Source organism: Sardina pilchardus, chromosome 1 (assembly GCF_963854185.1).
Source record: "Sardina pilchardus chromosome 1, fSarPil1.1, whole genome shotgun sequence".
NCBI lineage: Eukaryota > Metazoa > Chordata > Actinopteri > Clupeiformes > Clupeidae > Sardina > Sardina pilchardus.
Genome location: NC_084994.1, coordinates 39,013,719 through 39,034,241, shown reverse-complemented (window position 1 = coordinate 39,034,241; position 20,523 = coordinate 39,013,719). Strand labels below are relative to the sequence as shown.

Sequence of the window (20,523 nt, the reverse complement as noted above, 5' to 3'; positions counted from 1 at the left end):
TTGCATATTGGTGAATGAGGCGTAGGCTACATATGACATTTTGAGCTCCAACAAGGAGGGAAAGCAATTTGAGGCATGCAAACCATGTATTTTCTGAAAGCCTGTCAGTTGTAGATGTGAATTAAGATGAATCAGGACATATCCATATTAGGGTGTAACATGAAGACAGATCACATTAAGTAGCCTAAATCATATATTTTTGGACTGCTTGTGAGGAGTAGGTGCCATTTAAGGTATAATAAGCCATAATCAACCCTTCTGTGTGCTTGATAACACCATCTGCCAGGAGGACGTGACCGTTTGCATTGACGGACACTTTTGAGTAGTGGTAGTTTTTAGGGTGTAACATGTGTGGTTGTGGTCCGAGAACCAGGACTGCGTGATACCTCGTTCAGTGGCACTTTTTTGACCGACTAGGGGAGACGAGAGCCCGAATGATAGTCCGACTGCTTTTCTGCCGACGGTCGGCCGGTCGGGTTGGTGTGTTCAGGCCTTTAGGAGAATGAAGCCATACAGTTATTAAGAGGTTTAAAACTCACTCTTAGTTAACTTACCCAGATTTGGCACTAAATTATTACTTGGAATAACCCCCAGTGGTAAAGAATGAGACACGCAGATGTAAAGAAAGACCAAAACAGACACGCATACACAGGCTCACGCAGTCTCACTCACTACTTTACTCGCTACATTTAACCTAGCCCACTACTTTACTAGGCTACATTCTAACCTAGCCCAAGAAGTTTTCCTGCAGTCTTTTCTCTCTAAATGGGATACTGCATGTTATTTCAAAACATTCTAAACACCTTCAAGTCTGCATAAAAGTTCCACCTGACAGTATAGGTCAATTCCCTGTGCCTGTGCCCTTCATTACAGTTATCCACCATAATCTTGAGCGAAAGACTAGAGATTGAGAACATAATAGGGAAAGATGATCTATTCAGAAAAAAACAGTACTGTTTGTTTATAAATCAGTAAATGGAGCAAGACCTAAATACCTATCAGACATGCTTCAGCAGTAGAAACCTTCTTGTCCTCTCAGGTCTCTGGAGAAAAACCTGTTGTTAGAACTTACTGTAACATGGTGAAGCAGCTTTTAGCTGCTATGTGGCTCAGGTCTGTAACCAACTTTTGAATGCCATTAAAAATACCCAAATATAGCCAGTTTTAAATCTAGACAACTGTTCTCAAATCCTTTCTACTAAATGCACTGAGTTCTGTAGCCTATCTATATTTGACTTATTCCACCTTGTGTTTGTTTATGTTTTCTTGTTATGCTGATTATTCTTATTTTGTAAATTATCTTCTAAAATTACTTGTTGCTTTCCTTTTATGTTTTACTATGATAATGTTCTTAATTACTCTTTGCCCATCTATGCTTTCATCTGCTATTACTGTGTGGTTTTGTTTATATACAAGCACATTGAATGACCTCTGTGTATGAAATACCCTATATAAATAAACTTGACTTGACTTGATTTGACTTGGCCTGACTGAGAGCCTCACAACAGGTCATTGAAAGAACATTAGGCCTACAGTGTTGATATGAGGAAGCAGACAGTGAGCCACTGAGCACAGAAAGCTGAGAAAGCCTTCAGCAGGCCACTGTCAATCCTGAGAAATGTATCATAACCTAGCAACAACTGGCAAGACACCTATTATTATTATTATCATTATTATTATTAGCTTTGATTACACTTTATTGTCATTGTGCAGAGTACAAAGTACAGAGTCAACAACATGGAGCAAACAGTGTAGACAGTAGTACAGTCAAACAAGAGGCATGGTTTACAGTAAGAAAGGAAAATGTAAAGTAAGGATATTGTGTCGCATTGTGCATTTGGATCAATTGTCATAACAGAAAAAAACATTATTCTTGTATAGTTGTTTATTTAAAAAAATAAGTAGGCTACATAAATAAATGAAACAAAACCTGAACCTGAAATAAGACCTGAACACCACTCGAAGGTTAAGTGTGCTTGTCCAATGTAAAATTGTGCAAAACAAACAAACAAACAAACAAACAAACAAAACAGTAAATGTCAGGCCTACTTTGTTTCGTTGTGGGGGGGTGAAGCTCAGATGTGGGCGTTTTTTTCTTTTGATGACGTATACGCCTAAATGCCCGCGTAGACTCCATTCACAAAAAGGAGGGCGTGTAAAGGGGCAGTGTTTAGTAGTCTTCAACAACGTCCTCTCTGTGGAGTCTAGTACGGGTTGTGAGCCCTGGTGTCTCCACAGTCGTCAGACGCTCAGTCAGAAGAAGTACACAACATGTCAGGCAGAGGCAAAGGAGGCAAAGGTCTTGGAAAGGGAGGCGCCAAGCGTCACCGCAAGGTTCTTCGTGATAACATCCAGGGAATCACCAAGCCTGCGATCAGGCGTCTGGCTCGCCGTGGTGGTGTAAAGCGTATTTCTGGTCTCATCTACGAGGAGACCCGTGGTGTGTTGAAGGTTTTCCTGGAGAACGTGATTCGTGATGCCGTCACCTACACCGAGCACGCCAAGAGGAAGACCGTGACCGCCATGGACGTCGTCTATGCTCTGAAACGCCAGGGCCGTACTCTGTACGGTTTCGGCGGTTAAAGATTTGATCTGTCCCTCATCCTAAATCCAAAGGCTCTTTTAAGAGCCACCCAATTCCTTACAAAAGGCTGTGTTCGAGATCGTGCCGATTATACTCTACTTGAATGCTTTATTTCTATATGTTGACTGATCGCAATGCCATGTTTAATAGGAGAAAGGGTCGTTGCCATCATATGAGGTTAAACATGCATAGTCCTTCATGGTTGCAGACAGCCCACAAGACATGAAAGGCTACAAACGTTCATAACCTTCATTATACGGTGAAACGCCATGAGCGCGCACCACGTTGTTATTGGCCTAGAATTAGAGTTCAGAATATCATAAACAACACAAAGCGTATACTAGTTCCATGCTGAATAGGCGTATCTCATGAAACAAACAGGCCTTTTATCGCTTGTCATTACATGCAGAAGTGTTTGACTTGTTGTCATAACCAATTTTCGTAGTAGAGTTTTGTTGTGCAAACATTAGTGATGGCTCGAGAAATTCCCCCAAAGTATCAAAGACATTTGTTTCATAAAATGTAGCGACAAATACAAGCATTTGCCATTTACTTCTAAGGATTTCCTTCATTCAGAAGAAAAATGCGGGAAAATGAAGAACAAAAGGTGGTGTAAACTGATGATATGTGGGCGGTGCTAACCGCTCACTGACTGCCCCCCTCGATACAAAATTACCAGTCATGTAGGCCATTCGGTTTCGGAGGGAAATGACCTCCGTTGTGGTCGTGGGTGTGTAAAGTGACGCAGTCCTTCATTTACATAAACGTTAGTATATAGTGCAGATTACTTGTTCAAAGGTGAACTATTGAATCGACAGTCGACATATCAACATGCCTGATCCAGCCAAGCCTGCCCCTAAGAAGGGCTCCAAAAAAGCAGTGACGAAGTCCGCCGCCAAGGGTGGCAAGAAGCGCAGAAAGTCCAGGAAAGAGAGCTACGCCATCTACGTGTACAAGGTCTTGAAGCAGGTTCATCCTGATACCGGTATTTCCTCCAAGGCCATGGGTATCATGAACTCCTTCGTGAACGACATTTTCGAACGTATCGCTGGGGAAGCCTCTCGTTTGGCTCACTACAACAAGCGCTCCACCATCTCTTCCAGGGAGATCCAGACTGCAGTGCGTCTGCTTCTGCCTGGTGAGTTGGCCAAACACGCTGTGTCGGAGGGAACCAAGGCCGTCACCAAATACACCAGCTCCAAGTAAATCCGGAATTTCAACGCGCTCAATTTCAAAGGCTCTTTTAAGAGCCACTCACGTTTTCAATGAAAAGTCATTCCATAATCACAACTGATTGCACCAGATTTATTTGCCTACTATACTTAACTTCGCTTAACTGCGCAATCAACCACTGTTACTCGCTGAATTTCTGAAACGTGCCAGTGAGTCTGAAGCGTGTTTAAATCACCCACTTTTACTGAAAGCAGGCTATTACCGATGTAGACAGTCAGTCTCGATTAAATGTGTTTGGGGACCAAGACCATTATCACCTCCTCCACTGTAGTGGTTACACATCACTCTGACCGTTATATATCCACATTTGGATCGACTACAAAAAAAAAAAAAGTCTAAGTGAAGTAAGACTAGAAAACCCAGAGTACGCCAAAGTGTGGCCACTGAAGAAAACTGCGTCAGGACTGTGTTCATGAATTTGATACGTTAGCCGTGCTGTTGACATTTATCATTGTACCAGAAGCGGCCCATCTCTCGATATTCAAGAATTAGTATTATTTGTGTGATGTTTGGCTTACTTAAAACAATGTGTACTACGTGTAGCAGATCACAAACTACACCAATCCATCAGGCAACACCAGGTAACATCGATTTGTAGCAGAAAATGTTTGGAAAATGACTTTTTATAAATATTTAGGTGGCTCTTAAAAGAGCCTTTGTAATTCCGGATTGAAAATAATTTAAGCACGCTCCCCACGGATACGACGAGCCAGCTGGATGTCTTTGGGCATGATGGTGACCCTCTTGGCGTGGATGGCGCACAGGTTAGTGTCCTCAAACAGACCGACGAGGTAAGCCTCGCTGGCCTCCTGAAGAGCCATGACAGCAGAGCTCTGGAAGCGCAGATCAGTCTTGAAATCCTGAGCGATTTCTCTGACCAGACGCTGGAAGGGCAGCTTGCGGATCAGCAACTCAGTGGACTTCTGGTACCGACGGATCTCTCTCAGAGCCACGGTGCCAGGCCTGTAACGATGGGGCTTCTTCACTCCACCGGTTGCTGGTGCGCTTTTACGCGCAGCCTTGGTGGCGAGCTGCTTCCTCGGAGCCTTGCCTCCGGTGGATTTACGGGCAGTTTGCTTGGTTCTTGCCATTGCTACGGATTCTTCGGATTTGAAGAGTGTGCGCACAAGTGAGGAACGTGGTGTTATAAGGCCTACGGTCTCAGCCTGCCCCCCTGTGTACGTCAGTTAGTCTCCGCTGATTGGTCTTTACCATCCCATCTACTTGGCGCTTGAAATTCAAAATACAAAGCCCACCCCTTAAAGGTGATACAGGCTCTCTCTATATATATCTATCTGTTTATATATGTAAGTGTGTTGGTTCACTCTTTACTAAATCTTTTCAGTATGAGTAAAGATTATTTGACGTATTCCATCAGCCAATGTATACTATACATACAGATATAGATATAGATACAGATAACATGATATAGAAGCTATCACAACAAATCATATGCTGTAATGTACACAAATAATAGCATATGAAAGATCTTGTATTTGCTAAATATAAACCTACAAATAAATGACACTTCTAAGTCTGCGTCTTCACCTTGGATTGCGAGGCACCACAAAACTACCACTGCATTGCACGATAAACTAAGTGAAAACTATGTTTTATTTATTTTTTTAATGTGAAAATAAATGAAGCTTTGAACAAGGTAATTACTAAATCTGTTAGATTACAAGTGACTTTGTGGTTGACATTTTGGATTAACGTCTGTATACACAGGAAAGCAGTTGGATTCCTTAAGTATAGGCCTATATACTCTTTTGATCCGTAGAAGAAAATTTGTCTCTGCATTCATCCCAACAGATTTTCAGGAAAGAAAGCAGTTGGGATTCCAAATGTTTTTTTTTTTTTTTTTAAATAGTGCGTGCGTATAAATATGACACCACACACACCACGTCAAGTCAACTTGGAATTTGTTTCTATAGACATTTGGGTGGCTCTTAAAAGAGCCTTTGTTTCGGAGACTTGGAGGGAGCTGGTTTACTTGGACTTCTCGGTCTTCTTGGGCAGCAGCACTGCCTGGATGTTAGGCAGCACACCACCCTGAGCGATGGTCACTCCACCAAGCAGTTTGTTCAACTCCTCGTCATTGCGCACAGCCAGCTGCAGATGACGGGGGATGATACGAGTCTTCTTGTTGTCACGGGCAGCGTTACCGGCCAACTCCAGAATCTCAGCAGTCAGGTACTCGAGCACGGCAGCCAAGTACACCGGTGCACCAGCGCCAACACGCTGGGCATAGTTGCCTTTACGCAGCAGCCTGTGCACACGGCCCACGGGGAACTGAAGCCCAGCCCTGGATGACCTAGTCTTGGCCTTTGCTCTGGCCTTGCCACCGGTTTTGCCTCTTCCGCTCATGTTGGTGATCGTTGATGTGTGTTCGTCTGAATACTCAGGGTTTCTAGCTTTGCGCATATATGTACTATTGTCCCACAACAGCGCGGGACTACTCAGTGTCTCAGTGGCTGAAAAAGGAATGTTGAGAGCCAATCAACGTGCAGTTAGATGCGTGACATCATCTTGAAATCCATTTGGCCCGTATAGCACTTCTGCCTCCCTTTCAGCGCATCATCTCAATCGAAAAAAATCAAGGCATAATAGAAATGTAATATCCCAGTTATTCAGCGAAGTTTTCAACGGTTCAACTCAGTAAACCAACAAGACTTCCTGAGATACTTTGGCACTGGTGCATAAAGTTATTACACTTTTAGAAGCTGTTGTGTTGCAAGGTTTTGGGTACGTTGTTTCATGTTTGAATGCAACTGTTGCATTGGGAAGAAAGCATGCTGTATATTAAATTACCCATTACAATGCATTTTCAAAATCACCGACCCATTGGGGAATTGCCTACAAACTGCATAATAGCACTCGCTTTTATTGGAATTCCCATCTCGGGCAGCTTAAGGCTGGCTTACATTGCACGATTTTGGTCTGTTTTAACAGTCGGCGACTACTTTTCCAAAATCGGGCGGAAATCTTGCCAGTTGTACTAGAATCTCGGCGCGCTCCCGTCATCTAAATCGTTTAGTGTAAGGTGCCTATCTTAGCGGTTTTAAGTCCGTCGGAGTCAGTCTTTTTCTAGTTTTGCCGTTACGACAATATCAAACATGTTTGATATTATCGTAAGTCTTTTCAGTCGTGGCTCATGCAAATAGTGACGTGAACATTAAAAACCAATAGTGACCTCGGTCGACGAACACGAAAACGGAAGGGGCAAAATAGGCGACAGCTGTAGCCTGTATGATTACTTGTTATTTAATTTCTTATAATTTATTAGTCGGCTATTCTACGTGACAGAACAACTCTATATCTGTTAGTGATGTCACACTATCAAACAATGCTGCAGAAACGCGAAAAAATTACTTTGATATGAGTAGCCTATCATGTGAGTTCCTGTTGATGATGACGTATAGCCTAGTGCACGATGGAAATAACTTGAAGGAATCTAGCAGCAGTCTTGTAAATAGTGACCACAGTCTTTGCAAAATCCTAATCTGAGACTGGCCTGTGACTAGTCTGTGACTAAAAACTCAATGAATTGTCTTTAGATGTGAGAGGGTCTGAGACTGTAGTCTTTCAAAAATCTTTTCCAAATCTTTGTAAAGTCTGGCAATGTAAGGTAGGCTTTAGGCTACTTCATTCGATCTATGACACAGGAAGGGTTTTCTGTGAGGGAACTGAGTGTGAATGTGTAACTGCAAACATAATTTGCTTTGCCTATCAGCAAACACTGACGGAATAGAAACTTTCAGAGAGCTTGTGGGTGGCTCTTAAAAGAGCCTTTTTGAACACATGGTAAAATAGATCAGAAGAATGTGCACGACATTTACTTCTTCTTGGGTGCAGCCTTTTTGGGCTTGGCAGCTTTGGGCTTGGTAGCTTTGGGTTTAGCCACCTTGGGTTTCGCTGCCTTTGCTTTCTTGGGGCTCTTTGCTGCCTTTTTGGGTGCAGCGGGCTTCTTTGCTTTCTTCGGGCTCTTCGTTGCCTTTTTCGGCGTGGCGGGCTTCTTGGCTGCTTTCTTCGGAGACTTTTTAGCGGCCGCTGGCTTTTTGGCTGCTGCCTTCTTCGGCTTCTTTGCCGCGGCAGGTTTCTTCGCTGCTGGCTTCTTGGCTTTAGGAGCCGCCTTCTTTGCGGGCTTCTTTTCCGCTGCCTTGTTTAGCTTGAAGGAACCAGAGGCGCCGGTCCCTTTAGTCTGGACCAGAGTTCCCTTGGTGACCAAACTCTTGATGGCTATCTTCACACGAGCGTTGTTCTTCTCTACGTCGTATCCACCAGCCGCCAGTGCTTTCTTCAGCGCAGCCAGAGAGACTCCTTTCTTCTCTTTGGAGGCAGAGATTGCCTTGACGACGAGCTCGCCCACACTCGGGCCAGTTTTCTTGGGTCGGGGTGCCTTCTTCTTAGGTGCCTTTACTGGGGCCGCAGCGGGAGCTGGAGCTGTTTCTGCCATTGTATCGTTTAGGTTTCACGCACAGACTTCTCGGGAGACCGGAGAGAATGGATAACTACCAGAGTTGGTGGGCTGGACTTAACGTTAACATGAGAACCATTTAGACTCACTCTGCTGAGAGCTGTCCCGGCCGTGTGTGGCGAAGACATCACTTGTGTTTTCTTCATACACTTCTTTGTTAGAAATATGAGTAGCGACACGACATTTGCCAACACGAAGATGTCTGTAGTGAAGAGCACAGCCTACACGTTAAAAGGAACATACAGGGGCTCATGGTTTCCCTTTATCACTTTAGCAACGAACTGAGAACTTTGGACCTCTAGGTGGAGAGGTTGAAGTCAGAGTTTTGTCAGGAAAACATGCACATAATGATTATAAAACCGTGCTATACGTTGTCAAAAAAGTGTCAAAAACCGAGACACGAGTCTCTGTAACACGTACAAGCAGTGACGATGTGTTTTTTGCAAATGTGTACTTTACAATCAGGCGCTTTTGGGACACTGCAAAACACAGTTGCCAACCACGGAACACACAGATTCATACCACATAAGTCTATTGTAGGACCAAGTTATGGGATGCCATACAACTTAAGTATTTTTGCTAATACCACTGTTGAGTTTTCAAAGCTTTGTTTGTCCCTGAACTGTTGTTCTTTACACATTTCATATATTGAAATATATGATGTTCGCAGGGAATAACTGCTTCAAGAGTGGAGGGAGATCAATGATTAACCCTCTTGCATGTGTTAGCGGTCATATACTTTCTCTCAAACATCTTAATTTATCATGAGGCTATGACTAACACAGGGCATCTGAACACACAAAACACATTATGACAACAACAATTTGGGTGTTTTAATTAAGTTCAGAACAACCATGTGTAATCCTAAAATGTCTGGCCATTAAAAATGCATGCATGGGTGCATGCTAAAATCTCCTTCTGTACATTCACACACATACACACCCTCTCTCTCTCTCTCAGATTCAGATTCAAAGTGCTTTATTGGCATGACATGGGGTACTCATATTGCCAAAGCAGGCAGACAGAACAGAAAGTAGTACCATAGCATTGGTACAATTAATAAAGGAAATAAAATACAAGTGTGTGTGTGGTGTCATAAGTCTGTCTCTCTCTCTCTCTCTCTCTCTCTCTCTCTCTCTCTCTCTCTCTCTCTCTCTCTCTCTCTCTCTCTCTCTCTCTCTCTCTCTCTCTCTCTCTCTCTCTCTGAGATCTTTCCCCAATAGAACCTTCCCCTTTCTGACTTTCATCTTTCATGAGCTCAGATCATAAATCACAACATCAGGGATAAACATTTGAGGTGAATTCTCTCTCTCTCTCTCTCTCTCTCTCTCTCTCTCTCTCTCTCTCTCTCTCTCTCTCTCTCTCTCTCTCTCTCTCTCTCTCTCTCTCTCTCTCTCTCTCTCTCTCTCTCTCTCTCTCTCAATAACCTTCCCCTTTCTGACTTAATTTCATCTTTCATGAGCTCAGGTCATGAGGTCTAAACATTTGAGGTAAATTGTCAGACAATATAGTGAAAAGGTGAAGTCCGAAATCAGTCAGTAAGCATTCGTCGTAGTGATGTTTTCAAATGCATACTTGGTGCCTCCCCCTGTGTTGGGCCATTTTCATTACTCATAGCCAGACCCTAAATCTTTCTAGATGTGGTTCTGGATTTCCAGAACGATATGGATGTTTGCCAATCTTATATTTAAAAAATATAGAATATGCATATTGTGATGTGTTTTGCTCATATCTGTGTGTTTGAAATTAAATGACTAGCCTACTTTAATAGGTTGTGCAGTATTTCACTCTCTTGAGACCTCTAAGTAATTAAATATAATAATGTAAAACGTGATTTTACATAATTTGATTTTTTGAATAATAATGTAAAAAAAAATACATAACACAACAATAACACAACAACCGCACAAACACACATATCTCACATAATAGTAAAAATATGGGAATATGAGAAAAGGTGGAAGAGTTCAAAAAAATGTGTTTCAGCATCAGTGAAAAACTGTATAGACTACTTTAAAAGACAGGCGATATCTGTAAATGAGATAGGCCTATACACAACAGTCTACAATGCACTCAAATGCCTCACTGATAGTTTCTGTCCATTGCTGATATGAATCTGCACTGTTCATCATCCCGTTTGCACTTTAAACTAGCTGATAGTGATAATTGTAGTTTTGACTGAAGTGATCTGGGGATTCTACCACTTTGATGTTATGTTAATCTGAGTGCAGTTTTTCAAAAGAGAAAAAAAGCTAAATATTCAAGGGAAAGCGAATGCAATATAATGTTTTATTTTTGCCTTTACCTCCTCAACCTTATTTATTTTCATAATAACCTTCCTTTCAATTGTGCAGGGCAAAGTTCCTTTAATAACCTATGCCTAATAACTGTGTGCATTTACGTGTCGGTCCGACGGTCCTCGGCGTTTCGTTGAGAGGTGGGGTGAAGCTCGGATGTGGGCGTTTTTTGGTGACGCGTATTCCTCTCCATTCATTAAAGGGAGGAAACTTGAAGAGGCAGTGCTTAGTAGTCTTCTACAACGTCCTCTTTGTGGAAATTAGAACGGGTTGCGAGCCTTTGTGGCTCTACATTCGTCAGACGCCCAGTCCGAAGAAATACTCAGCATGTCTGGAAGAGGCAAAGGAGGCAAAGGTCTTGGAAAAGGAGGCGCCAAGCGTCACCGCAAAGTTCTTCGTGATAACATCCAGGGTATCACCAAGCCTGCAATTAGGCGTCTGGCTCGCCGTGGTGGTGTGAAGCGTATCTCTGGTCTGATCTACGAAGAGACCCGTGGTGTGTTGAAGGTTTTCCTGGAGAACGTGATTCGTGATGCTGTCACCTACACTGAGCACGCCAAGAGAAAGACCGTGACTGCCATGGATGTCGTCTATGCTCTTAAACGCCAGGGTCGTACTCTGTACGGTTTCGGCGGTTAAATATCAAATCTGTCCCTAGACCTAAACCCAAAGGCTCTTTTAAGAGCCACCCAATTCCTTTCAAAAAAGCGGTGTTCTAGTTTGCATAGTGGCGAAAATATTAATGCATACATGCCTGAGTTGTAATACTTACAATAACCTCACCCCTTTATGTGCACGTTTGCAGTGTACTCTAATAGGCTAATGTGTAGCTTTCTGTAAAAAAGGCTGAACAATTGCCATTAAAACGCGATTGTCACAAAGTATATCAGCAAACAAAGGGAAGTTCTCCGCGCTTCTGCAGCAGTGCGACAATCTGGTGCAACCAGGCCAGGACAGAGGCGCATGAAGAAAGAGGACTGCCGGTGCAACACAGATGTCTTTAGGATTTATTTAAAAGGTGCAAAACATGACTAGACGTTTGTAACGTCGAAATGTTAGTCATGTTTTGCACCTTTTAAATAAATCCTAAAGAAGACATCTGTCTGTGTTGCACCGGCATTCCTCTTTCTTCATGTGTCACAAAGTACTCTGTGATTTTATCTGTGAAAAGCGCCATACAAATAAAATACTTGACCTTCACTTTCCCAATGGCTAAGGCGCGACAACATGAGCGCATGATGACTATCAGGTTTCACCAATTACAAAATAAAAGCGTCCGCCAAATATCTTAAACAAAACTAAAAAAAAAACTGAAAATGCATAAACTTTGTTCAGATGTCAGCATCTCCTCGGCAAATGTGTCATTAAAAGGGCATTTTCTTAAATCTTGAAAACCATTATTAATCATGAATTGTAACGCCAAATGTAAAACAATTTTGCATAGACTTTGAAGGATCTATTTCATTCAAAAGAAAAAGTGCGGGAAAGGAATCGACAGGTAGTATAAACTGATGATCTGGGGGTGGTACTAACCTCTCATTGACTGCGCCCATCGATTCAAAATGGCCAACCGTGTCGTGGTATTACGTTTTGGAGGGGAATGCCAGGGCAATCTGGGCGTGTGTGTGTGAGGTGACACGGTCCTCAATTTACATAGAGCTGTGTATATATACAAGGTGACGACTGACCATGTTTACCTTCGATCTGTTTTCAGTCGAGAACTCATCATGCCTGATCCAGCCAAGCCTGCACCCAAGAAGGGCTCCAAGAAAGCCGTGACAAAGACCGCCGGGAAGGGTGGCAAGAAACGCAGAAAGTCCAGGAAGGAGAGTTACGCCATCTACGTATACAAGGTCCTGAAGCAGGTCCACCCTGATACTGGTATCTCTTCGAAGGCCATGGGCATCATGAACTCCTTCGTGAACGACATCTTCGAGCGCATCGCTGGCGAGTCTTCCCGTCTGGCTCACTACAACAAGCGTTCCACCATCTCTTCCAGGGAGATCCAGACCGCAGTGCGTCTGCTTCTGCCCGGTGAGCTGGCCAAGCACGCTGTGTCTGAGGGAACCAAGGCTGTTACCAAATACACCAGCTCCAAGTAAAGCCGAATCGTGCTTTTAAACCCAACGGCTCTTTTAAGAGCCACCCACATTTTCTTGAAAAAGCCATTTCAATATGAACATCAGCAATTGTACATAAACCGTTTGAGGTATAACTACAGAAGTACTTTTGAATACAGTATATTTGGGAGAGACCATTATTTATGAACTGCTGATTAAGTTATGGCTGCGCTATGATCCGAATGGTTGTTACGCGACTGAATAAAACACGCAGCGACGTTTTCTTTTGTAGAGATGGGGCACAAATCAGTGGCTCGTGGAAGAATCTCCTCCATGCCAAGGTAATGTTTTAGCGAATGAGCACCACTAGTGCACAACTAAAGCAGCATAGGGATGTTGGTCGAATAAACTGCGGTGAAACCTAGAGGTGTAATGAGACAAAGAAAACTGTAGCAGGGCTGTGCTGTTGTCCAACCATTATGCCTGATCAGAGGCATCAGGCCGAAACATATCAGTTCACTCATGTCCCTTCTACACTGTTATCGTTTGTCTTTGTGACCATTTGTGAGTGTTCATTTTTAAATGAACACCAGGTCCTGTCCAATAACCAGGTGTAGCTCAGAGAAGGGAAATTCAATCAAGTAGGTTGGAAAATAGCCTTTTCATATTTTGGTGGCTCTTAAAAGAGCCTTTGCATTTTCGGATACGGACTTCAAATAATTTAAGCACGCTCCCCACGGATACGACGAGCCAGCTGGATATCCTTGGGCATGATGGTGACCCTCTTGGCGTGGATGGCGCACAGGTTAGTGTCTTCAAACAGACCGACGAGGTAAGCCTCGCTGGCCTCCTGAAGAGCCATGACAGCAGAGCTCTGGAAACGCAGATCGGTCTTGAAATCCTGAGCGATTTCTCTGACCAGACGCTGGAAGGGCAGCTTGCGAATCAGCAGCTCAGTGGACTTCTGGTACCGACGGATCTCTCTCAGAGCCACGGTGCCAGGCCTGTAACGATGGGGCTTCTTCACGCCACCAGTAGCCGGTGCGCTTTTACGCGCAGCTTTGGTGGCCAGCTGCTTTCTTGGAGCTTTACCTCCGGTAGATTTGCGAGCGGTTTGCTTGGTTCTTGCCATTGTCTATAGAGAGTAAACTGCGATGTGCTGCTCCAAGCTGAATGTGACTTATAAAGCCTCCGAACTCGACCTGCCCCTTGGTTACGTAAGACTGGTGATCTCCCCTGATTGGACTTGAATGGCGCGAGAAATTCAAATAACAAAGTTGAGCCTTGGTCGCCATTGCATTTCACATCATACAAATCTTTTCACTTTAGGGACAAACTCTACAAAATAAAAAATCATAATATAGGCCTACATTCAAAAGAGTAGCGTAGTAGAACATGTAGAGTATGTCGGCACAGGAATGAAGGTTAAACTATTTATTAGCAAACATCTGTGAGCTACGGAGGTAATTGATGTGGCTGCCACAACTACACTGTTTAAACAAATGTGTTTAAAACAACTAAAATTGCATTGTTTTAACACATTCTTATTCTTGTTAGTCGTGTGTGTGTGTGTTTGTGTGTGTGTGTCTGTCTGTCATATTGTACCATGGAAGTGTAAAGGGGGGCTTATATACCCTGGTATGTCAGAATTCACCGTAAATCACGGGTACACCACATCGGCTCAAGGGGAAATGTTAGCTAACAAATGAACCCGATGTTGAAGGGGGAAAAAATGCGGCACATTGTGACAAACCATGCTGTTACCATTACCCATTACCCACTGCATGACCTTTCATGTTTTGCACGCAATATAGGCGACTTGTACCCAATACTGACATGTAAAATAACTGAGATAATTTACATAGACAGTAAAATAGTATCTAAGATAATCTTAGATCATGAGCATGGTAATGTGGAAGATTGGACAACGCTTTCTCGAGTGGGTGGCTCTTAAAAGAGCCTTTCGATCCAATAGCTTGAAGTCACATTTACTTGGACTTCTCAGTCTTCTTGGGCAGCAGCACAGCCTGGATGTTAGGCAGCACACCTCCCTGAGCGATGGTCACTCCGCCGAGCAGTTTGTTCAACTCCTCGTCGTTACGCACAGCCAACTGTAGATGGCGGGGGATAATACGAGTCTTCTTGTTGTCACGGGCAGCGTTACCGGCCAACTCGAGGATCTCAGCAGTCAGGTACTCGAGCACAGCAGCCAAGTAAACCGGTGCACCAGCGCCAACGCGCTGGGCATAGTTGCCTTTACGCAATAGCCTGTGCACACGGCCCACGGGGAACTGAAGTCCAGCCCTGGAGGAACGAGACTTGGCCTTTGCTCTTGCCTTGCCACCTGTTTTTCCTCTTCCGCTCATTTTGTAATGATCGTTGGTCAAGCTCTGACTATATCGTGAATCGCAGTGGTGACGGAATGTCAGTAGAGCCTTATTATGTCATACCGACTCAATGATCCAGTTTCGTGAATGGCTTAGGTGGTAATACTGAGAGCCAATCAGATCAAAGATTTTAGTTATACGTCAGGGGGAGTTGTTTGGCGCCTGTCAGATTCTGCCACCTGTCTTATTGACTATCTATGACTAGTCGATGTTGTAGCCTAAGTTTTCAATGAAGGTGGTAAATTTGGCGGTATTAAGTTGATCTGCCACTTTTTTTTTTTTTCAAACACGTTTATACTTTCTTGGTAGGCCTAGTCTAAACTAGCCATCAGTGTAACAAAATGTAATAAATTAATGTGGTCAAATAAAATCGCGAATAACTGGAGGTTTAGTTGAAATATGATAATTCGCCTGTTATAAGTATCAGGGGAGAATTCACAGTTGTGTGTCTATGCCGTAGGCCTACACGTACAGCATGATAATGGAATGCTGATAATAATATTAATATACTAATACTACTTCTACTTTTACCACTACTACTACAACTAATACTATTAATTATAGTAATAATAATAATGTGGTAACAATGTAATGTACTATTTGTTCCACGTTTGAAGACAAATACATACAGTGGGTGGGTGGGGGGGGGGTCGCCTGTGCGCATTAGAACTCCCCTTCCAACTTAAATGTCAAGAGTGTAACACACTTGTGTGCATCAACACACACTCGGGTATTCATGACATTTGTAATAATGAACATAATGTATGATGAGTTACTCTACAGTAGTCAGCTACTCTGTCGAGATTCAGCATTAAGAGGGAATTCGCGGCAGGGAGGGTGTGCATATGATTTTTCCTCAGGGGACAATTCATAAGCCCTGGTCTACTGTACACACTATTTTAACGCAGTTTTAGAGGGTCATAAATTCCATTTACATACGAATATATTGAATCCTAATGAAAACTATAGCCTATTCAATCCAAGAAAACACATGTAACTAGTATTTTGGAATATATGCATTCACGTGAAATGTTTGGGTGGCTCTTAAAAGAGCCTTTTTGGTCGCGCAAAGCATGTTGCGCAACATTTACTTCTTCTTAGGTGCAGCCTTCTTGGGCTTGGCTGCTTTGGGCTTGGCCACCTTGGGCTTAGCTGCCTTCGCTTTTTTCGGGCTCTTAGCTGCCTTCTTGGGAGCGGCGGGCTTCTTCGCCTTTTTCGGGCTCTTTGTGGCCTTCTTGGGCGCAGCAGGTTTCTTGGCCTTCTTCGGGGACTTCTTGGCGGCTGCGGGCTTCTTGGCCACTGCCTTCTTGGGCTTCTTTGCTGCTGCCGGCTTCTTCGCTGCTGGCTTCTTGGCTTTGGCCGCAGGTTTCTTAGCAACCTTCTTCTTGGCCTCTGCCTGTTTCTTGTTCAGCTTGAAGGAGCCAGACGCACCAGTCCCTTTGGTCTGAACCAGCGTCCCCTTTGTCACCAGGCTTTTGATGGCGATTTTGACGCGTGCGTTGTTCTTCTCCACATCGTATCCACCTGCGGCCAAAGCTTTTTTCAGAGCAGCCAAAGACACACCCTTCTTTTCCTTGGATGCGGAGATGGCCTTCACGACGAGTTCTCCCACACTTGGTCCAGTTTTCTTGGGCCTGGGTGCCTTCTTCTTGGGAGATTTTGCCGGAGCTGGAGCGGGAGCCACTTCTGCCATTCTATTGTCTTGTTCCACACACGACGGTAGAGATCTGAGAAAGAGAATGCCGTGCCCTGTCAGTGGGCTGGACTTAAAATCGCCATGAGAACCGTCAAGACTCAACCGAGAGAGCTCTCCGTTCCCTTGCTTCCGTGACCGGCTCGCTTGTGTTTTCTCCACTCGCATTTTGTAAAAAATGTGATCGCTAAAACGATATTTAGCAACATTACATTATCTATTGCAAAGATAACAGTTTCCATTTTCAAACAAAAATATATGGACGTATACTTGTTCTATACTTTTCTCGCAACGACTTGACAACCGCTCAAGTCAGATAGTGCCGTGACAGTCTATCTTTATTTTGTAAGGAAAAAATATCCTTAAACATGTTAAAATCGTGTAATGTGTGATCTGTATAACAAGCGACGTGTCTCCGTAATCCAGTAAAGGTTAAATCAGATACTCTCTGCAAATCAGTATTTAGAAAATCAAAGTTGTTTGGGCACAGCGAAACACAGTTGCCATGCATGTTAAGCCGATCATGACCTAGGGACGCAGTTATCAAGGTTAAGTAAAACGACCAGCCGACATTGTAACTAATCCATATATTGTTCTATTCTAATGCAAATGATGTGCTAGTTTGGAATTAAATACAAAAGTAATGTAGGCTCCATGTTCGCCGAAACACCCTTCTTTGTATAACATTTTGTAAAGTTCTTTCTAGAACTAGGACTAGTCTCTGAAGTGAGGGCAGTTCCGTGGCCGCGTTCTTTGTTCTGGAGAGCATCTAAAACCTCGTATCATAATTTAATTGCAATGAGAGAATTAGTAACATTGCTTCAACTATTGTCTGGCGAAAGTGGAAGACGCGTTGCGTTACGCAGCAGAGCAGACAAAACAAAGCAGCAGTCTTTATAGCCACACACCACAGAGTTCCTTCCATGACCGGGTCCTATTACAATAGGAATACAGCCCTTTGTGTTATTTTTGTCTATGAACAGAGCTGAGATGTGCATGAAATCATGCCTACTGTTTAGCTATAGCGATTTACCGTCATATTACCAACACGTTTATCCAAACCATTATCAGAAAATCTGTTTTCACCCGCCTACATACCAAAGGCACGATACAGGTATACTGTATACTTTTCAAGAGACGTATGCGTTGTTTCAATGAGCCACAATTGCACCAAAAACAAGCTTTTAAAGAGAATAAGAGATTTAAATCAATTCAATCTACCTATCAAGAGTTTGTCCGCTCTGTCCATAGTGAATTTAGAAGCTAAATAATAAACAACGTTTGAGCTGAAGATTGTTTAGTATGACACAAACACAACACCATGGCAAGATGTTGACTCATTTCCCTCTTCAATTTAACCCATGTTGACTTTTCTTTGTACTTATGCTCATTTACTTACTCACTTTATTTACTTACTACTCATTAATAAAGGCATGTTTATTTTTACATGAAAATCTTCATCACACAAGCACAACACTGAAGCAAGTTCCTGACTATATTTGTTTGAGTCAATTTGGTGGTGGTAATGATTATGGCTCTTCGATTTTCACTTAACAAGACTGCTGAATTTGTGAAATGCTGTACTGTTACTGGTTTACACCTCAATAACTCACAGTTTGTGGTAATGCAAGTAGATCACAATCCTAACGGAATAAAGCGGGTTTGTGTGGGAATATACTTACACTTCCGCACCACCACTCTCATTAGGTGGGAGATATTAGTTATTTTACTCTACGCCTTTTACAGCTCTGTGGTTAGATTCTTACAAATGTATGAAGGGATGTGACCGCATAGAGTGTGCATCTGCAAGAGGCTGTGTGAGACAGTGGTGTGTGTGTGTGTGTGTGTGTGTGTGTGTGTGTGTGTGTGTGTGCTATATGACAACAAAGGTAAAATGAGTACTTATAGATGAACAGTTTTATTTTCTCTCCCGTGACATGAAACCCATGCACTTAAAAGAGCACTGCACGGTGTATACTATTACTACCAGATGTGAACGCGTTTCTGTAGGAAATAAATGGCTCGCCACAAAAGTTGGGTCATAGTTAAATCATATTAAAATTTTATTAAGTTACCCTATATTAAAATAAACCAAAAACAAAGAGAAAAAAAAAGAAAACAAAAACACAAAGAAAATGTAATAATGACATGAGATAGATTATGGAATGTCTTTTTTCGTCAGTAAATAAAATATAGCTCCAACTGTTACAGAGAGTGCTTTAATCCAGCCATCGGGTTAAATAAAGCACTGTAATATCATATAATATTACATGATATATCATATGATACTACTATATCATATAATATGTCATATCATTTATAGATATATATTTATATATTTATATATATACTTTCTTATCTCATATACACCTCCAGGCATCAACTTGAGTAGATTCTTTACAGAATCAAGTTTTCTTGTGGTTCTTTTTCTCTCATTTCAAATGTACAAGTAAACTCACCTTGAGCATTCAACCACAGAAAAAAGCAAGGCAACCTTTTTTTTTTTTTTTTAATATGCCTCTTCGATAAAGTACAAAAAACTGGCACGGAGGACATTTTATACACCTTAAAAATGCAATAAAATTAAATTAAGTAAAGAAGAGACTTAAAACTGTAAACCTTTCCCCGTGACGTTACAGCATCCTCAAAGACAATTCGATCACTTCAGAAGAGAGAGAGAGAGAGGGAAAAAAAATAAAAATGAAAAATGAAAATAAAACAATAAACAACAGAAACGAAAACGACAGCCACTATGCTCTTCTGGACTCGAGTGTGCCGCCTTCTACGATGTAGTCTCCAGCGCCCGGGTCTGGTTCTTCTTTAACGGACGCTAGCAGTGTTGTTGTTGTTCTATTTTTGTTGCGGTTGTTGTTGGTTGTTTGTTTGTTTGTTTCTTGTCGTTTTCTCCTCAGGCGGCTTTGGAAATGAACGCTTGTATGTGCGTGTGTGTATATATGTGTGTGTGTGTGTGTGTGTGTGTGTGTGTGTGTACGTACACGTCAGAACTTTCCAGACCCCCCCCCCCTTCCGAAAGAGGGCCACGGACTACAGGGCGTCGCCAGTCTCCTTATTTCACGTCTACTGGTGGAGAGGCCAGTTCAGAGACCAGAGGTCGATCAAGATCTCCCGTCAGCAAACTCCTACAGGGGTGTGTGGGGGTGCTTTAGTCCACAAAAACAAAACTAGTTGGGGTAAATAAAACAAGAGGGGGAATTAGGTGGGGGGGGAAGGGAGGGGGGAACCAAAATGACAGGATTTAGGGTTGAGTTAGAGATCATTGCCTTTCAGGGATGGAGGAAAGGGGTTGTAAGTCAAGCATGCGCAACTGAAATGTTAGACCGCCCTCGCTGAAGGACTTCCAAGTGTCCACTCGTGTTTTTTTTTTTTTTGTCTTGTGCGGGAAGGAAGCGAGTGGGGCCCCCCGGCGCGGGCGGGCGAAGAACAACAGAGGAAGTGACATCACGAGGGAGACGGCTGGGGCGGCGCTCCCTTGGCGGCGGCGGCGGTTGCCTTGGCCACGGCGGCGATGGCGGCCTCCACGGTCCGGTAGAGAGTGTCCAGCGTGTCCGACGGCCCCCCGCCGCTCGGACCCCACAGCGCGGCCGCCGTCGTTGTCGCTACCGCCCCCGCACCCGTTGTCGTCGTCGCTTCTGACGGGCCAGACAGCAGCAGCGCCCCGTCGTCTTGGGACGCGGAGGAGGAGGACGAGGAGGAGGAGGAGGAGGAAGAGGCTGCGCTAGCGGCAGCGGCCGCCGATGATGACGACGTGGCGGCGTTAGCGGCGGGGTCGAC

At 43.4% G+C, this 20,523-nt stretch overlaps 10 protein-coding genes across 11 annotated transcripts in view; 4 read left to right on the top strand and 6 right to left on the bottom strand.

The window, feature by feature from the left end:
- The first annotated feature begins 2,252 nt into the window (after nucleotides 1-2,252).
- On the top strand, nucleotides 2,253-2,731 carry LOC134091925 (histone H4). Its single transcript, XM_062544666.1, has one exon. The coding sequence runs from the start codon at nucleotides 2,272-2,274 to the stop codon at nucleotides 2,581-2,583; it is 312 nt and encodes a 103-aa protein (XP_062400650.1). The 5' UTR covers nucleotides 2,253-2,271; the 3' UTR covers nucleotides 2,584-2,731.
- Nucleotides 2,732-3,399: 668 nt separating this feature from the next.
- On the top strand, nucleotides 3,400-3,813 carry LOC134091842 (histone H2B-like). Its single transcript, XM_062544531.1, has one exon. The coding sequence runs from the start codon at nucleotides 3,416-3,418 to the stop codon at nucleotides 3,788-3,790; it is 375 nt and encodes a 124-aa protein (XP_062400515.1). The 5' UTR covers nucleotides 3,400-3,415; the 3' UTR covers nucleotides 3,791-3,813.
- Nucleotides 3,814-4,487: 674 nt separating this feature from the next.
- On the bottom strand, nucleotides 4,488-4,919 carry LOC134091588 (histone H3). Its single transcript, XM_062544340.1, has one exon. It carries the CDS (start codon nucleotides 4,906-4,908, stop codon nucleotides 4,498-4,500), a length of 411 nt encoding a protein of 136 aa, XP_062400324.1. The 5' UTR covers nucleotides 4,909-4,919; the 3' UTR covers nucleotides 4,488-4,497.
- A 761-nt stretch (nucleotides 4,920-5,680) lies between these two features.
- Nucleotides 5,681-15,045, bottom strand: LOC134092064 (histone H2AX-like). The gene is made up of 3 exons (XM_062544870.1): nucleotides 14,644-15,045; nucleotides 9,511-9,530; nucleotides 5,681-6,192 (listed from the first exon to the last, which is right to left on the bottom strand). The coding sequence occupies exons 1-3, from the start codon at nucleotides 15,015-15,017 to the stop codon at nucleotides 5,807-5,809; spliced, it is 780 nt and encodes a 259-aa protein (XP_062400854.1). The 5' UTR covers nucleotides 15,018-15,045; the 3' UTR covers nucleotides 5,681-5,806.
- LOC134091427 (histone H1-like) lies at nucleotides 7,584-8,300 on the bottom strand. Its single transcript, XM_062544329.1, has one exon. It carries the CDS (start codon nucleotides 8,271-8,273, stop codon nucleotides 7,653-7,655), a length of 621 nt encoding a protein of 206 aa, XP_062400313.1. The 5' UTR covers nucleotides 8,274-8,300; the 3' UTR covers nucleotides 7,584-7,652.
- On the top strand, nucleotides 10,898-11,330 carry LOC134091900 (histone H4). The gene has a single exon (XM_062544631.1). The coding sequence runs from the start codon at nucleotides 10,919-10,921 to the stop codon at nucleotides 11,228-11,230; it is 312 nt and encodes a 103-aa protein (XP_062400615.1). The 5' UTR covers nucleotides 10,898-10,918; the 3' UTR covers nucleotides 11,231-11,330.
- LOC134091825 (histone H2B-like) lies at nucleotides 12,302-12,713 on the top strand. Its single transcript, XM_062544505.1, has one exon. The coding sequence runs from the start codon at nucleotides 12,319-12,321 to the stop codon at nucleotides 12,691-12,693; it is 375 nt and encodes a 124-aa protein (XP_062400489.1). The 5' UTR covers nucleotides 12,302-12,318; the 3' UTR covers nucleotides 12,694-12,713.
- LOC134091636 (histone H3) lies at nucleotides 13,351-13,790 on the bottom strand. The gene has a single exon (XM_062544344.1). The coding sequence runs from the start codon at nucleotides 13,781-13,783 to the stop codon at nucleotides 13,373-13,375; it is 411 nt and encodes a 136-aa protein (XP_062400328.1). The 5' UTR covers nucleotides 13,784-13,790; the 3' UTR covers nucleotides 13,351-13,372.
- A 1,004-nt stretch (nucleotides 15,046-16,049) lies between the features above and the next one.
- On the bottom strand, nucleotides 16,050-16,755 carry LOC134091524 (histone H1-like). Its single transcript, XM_062544336.1, has one exon. It carries the CDS (start codon nucleotides 16,729-16,731, stop codon nucleotides 16,126-16,128), a length of 606 nt encoding a protein of 201 aa, XP_062400320.1. The 5' UTR covers nucleotides 16,732-16,755; the 3' UTR covers nucleotides 16,050-16,125.
- Nucleotides 16,756-18,770: 2,015 nt separating this feature from the next.
- The window catches only part of usp34 (ubiquitin specific peptidase 34), a 70,966-nt gene continuing 69,213 nt past the window's right edge, over nucleotides 18,771-20,523 (bottom strand). For both annotated transcript variants that reach the window (XM_062544208.1, XM_062544209.1), the window contains one exon: nucleotides 18,771-20,523. This exon is cut by the window's right edge and continues 674 nt beyond it. In XM_062544208.1, coding sequence (XP_062400192.1) covers nucleotides 20,191-20,523 — 333 coding nt within the window. In that variant the 3' untranslated portion in view covers nucleotides 18,771-20,190.

What these genes read in the sequence shown, in the direction of transcription:
- LOC134091925 (XM_062544666.1), top strand. Translation starts at nt 2,272, where the DNA reads ATGTCAGGCAGAGGCAAAGGAGGCAAAGGTCTTGGAAAGGGAGGCGCC.
- LOC134091427 (XM_062544329.1), bottom strand. Translation starts at nt 8,273, where the DNA reads ATGGCAGAAACAGCTCCAGCTCCCGCTGCGGCCCCAGTAAAGGCACCT.
- LOC134091825 (XM_062544505.1), top strand. Translation starts at nt 12,319, where the DNA reads ATGCCTGATCCAGCCAAGCCTGCACCCAAGAAGGGCTCCAAGAAAGCC.
- LOC134091900 (XM_062544631.1), top strand. Translation starts at nt 10,919, where the DNA reads ATGTCTGGAAGAGGCAAAGGAGGCAAAGGTCTTGGAAAAGGAGGCGCC.
- LOC134091524 (XM_062544336.1), bottom strand. Translation starts at nt 16,731, where the DNA reads ATGGCAGAAGTGGCTCCCGCTCCAGCTCCGGCAAAATCTCCCAAGAAG.
- LOC134092064 (XM_062544870.1), bottom strand. Translation starts at nt 15,017, where the DNA reads ATGAGCGGAAGAGGAAAAACAGGTGGCAAGGCAAGAGCAAAGGCCAAG. An exon ending in AAGAAGACTGAGAAGTCCAA is followed by an intron (nt 9,531 to 14,643) that starts GTAAATGTGACT and finishes GATGAAAGTCAG; the next exon opens with AAAGGGGAAGGTTCTATTGG. An exon ending in AAAGGGGAAGGTTCTATTGG is followed by an intron (nt 6,193 to 9,510) that starts GGAAAGATCTCA and finishes ACACATCAACGA; the next exon opens with TCACCAACATGAGCGGAAGA.
- LOC134091588 (XM_062544340.1), bottom strand. Translation starts at nt 4,908, where the DNA reads ATGGCAAGAACCAAGCAAACTGCCCGTAAATCCACCGGAGGCAAGGCT.
- LOC134091842 (XM_062544531.1), top strand. Translation starts at nt 3,416, where the DNA reads ATGCCTGATCCAGCCAAGCCTGCCCCTAAGAAGGGCTCCAAAAAAGCA.
- LOC134091636 (XM_062544344.1), bottom strand. Translation starts at nt 13,783, where the DNA reads ATGGCAAGAACCAAGCAAACCGCTCGCAAATCTACCGGAGGTAAAGCT.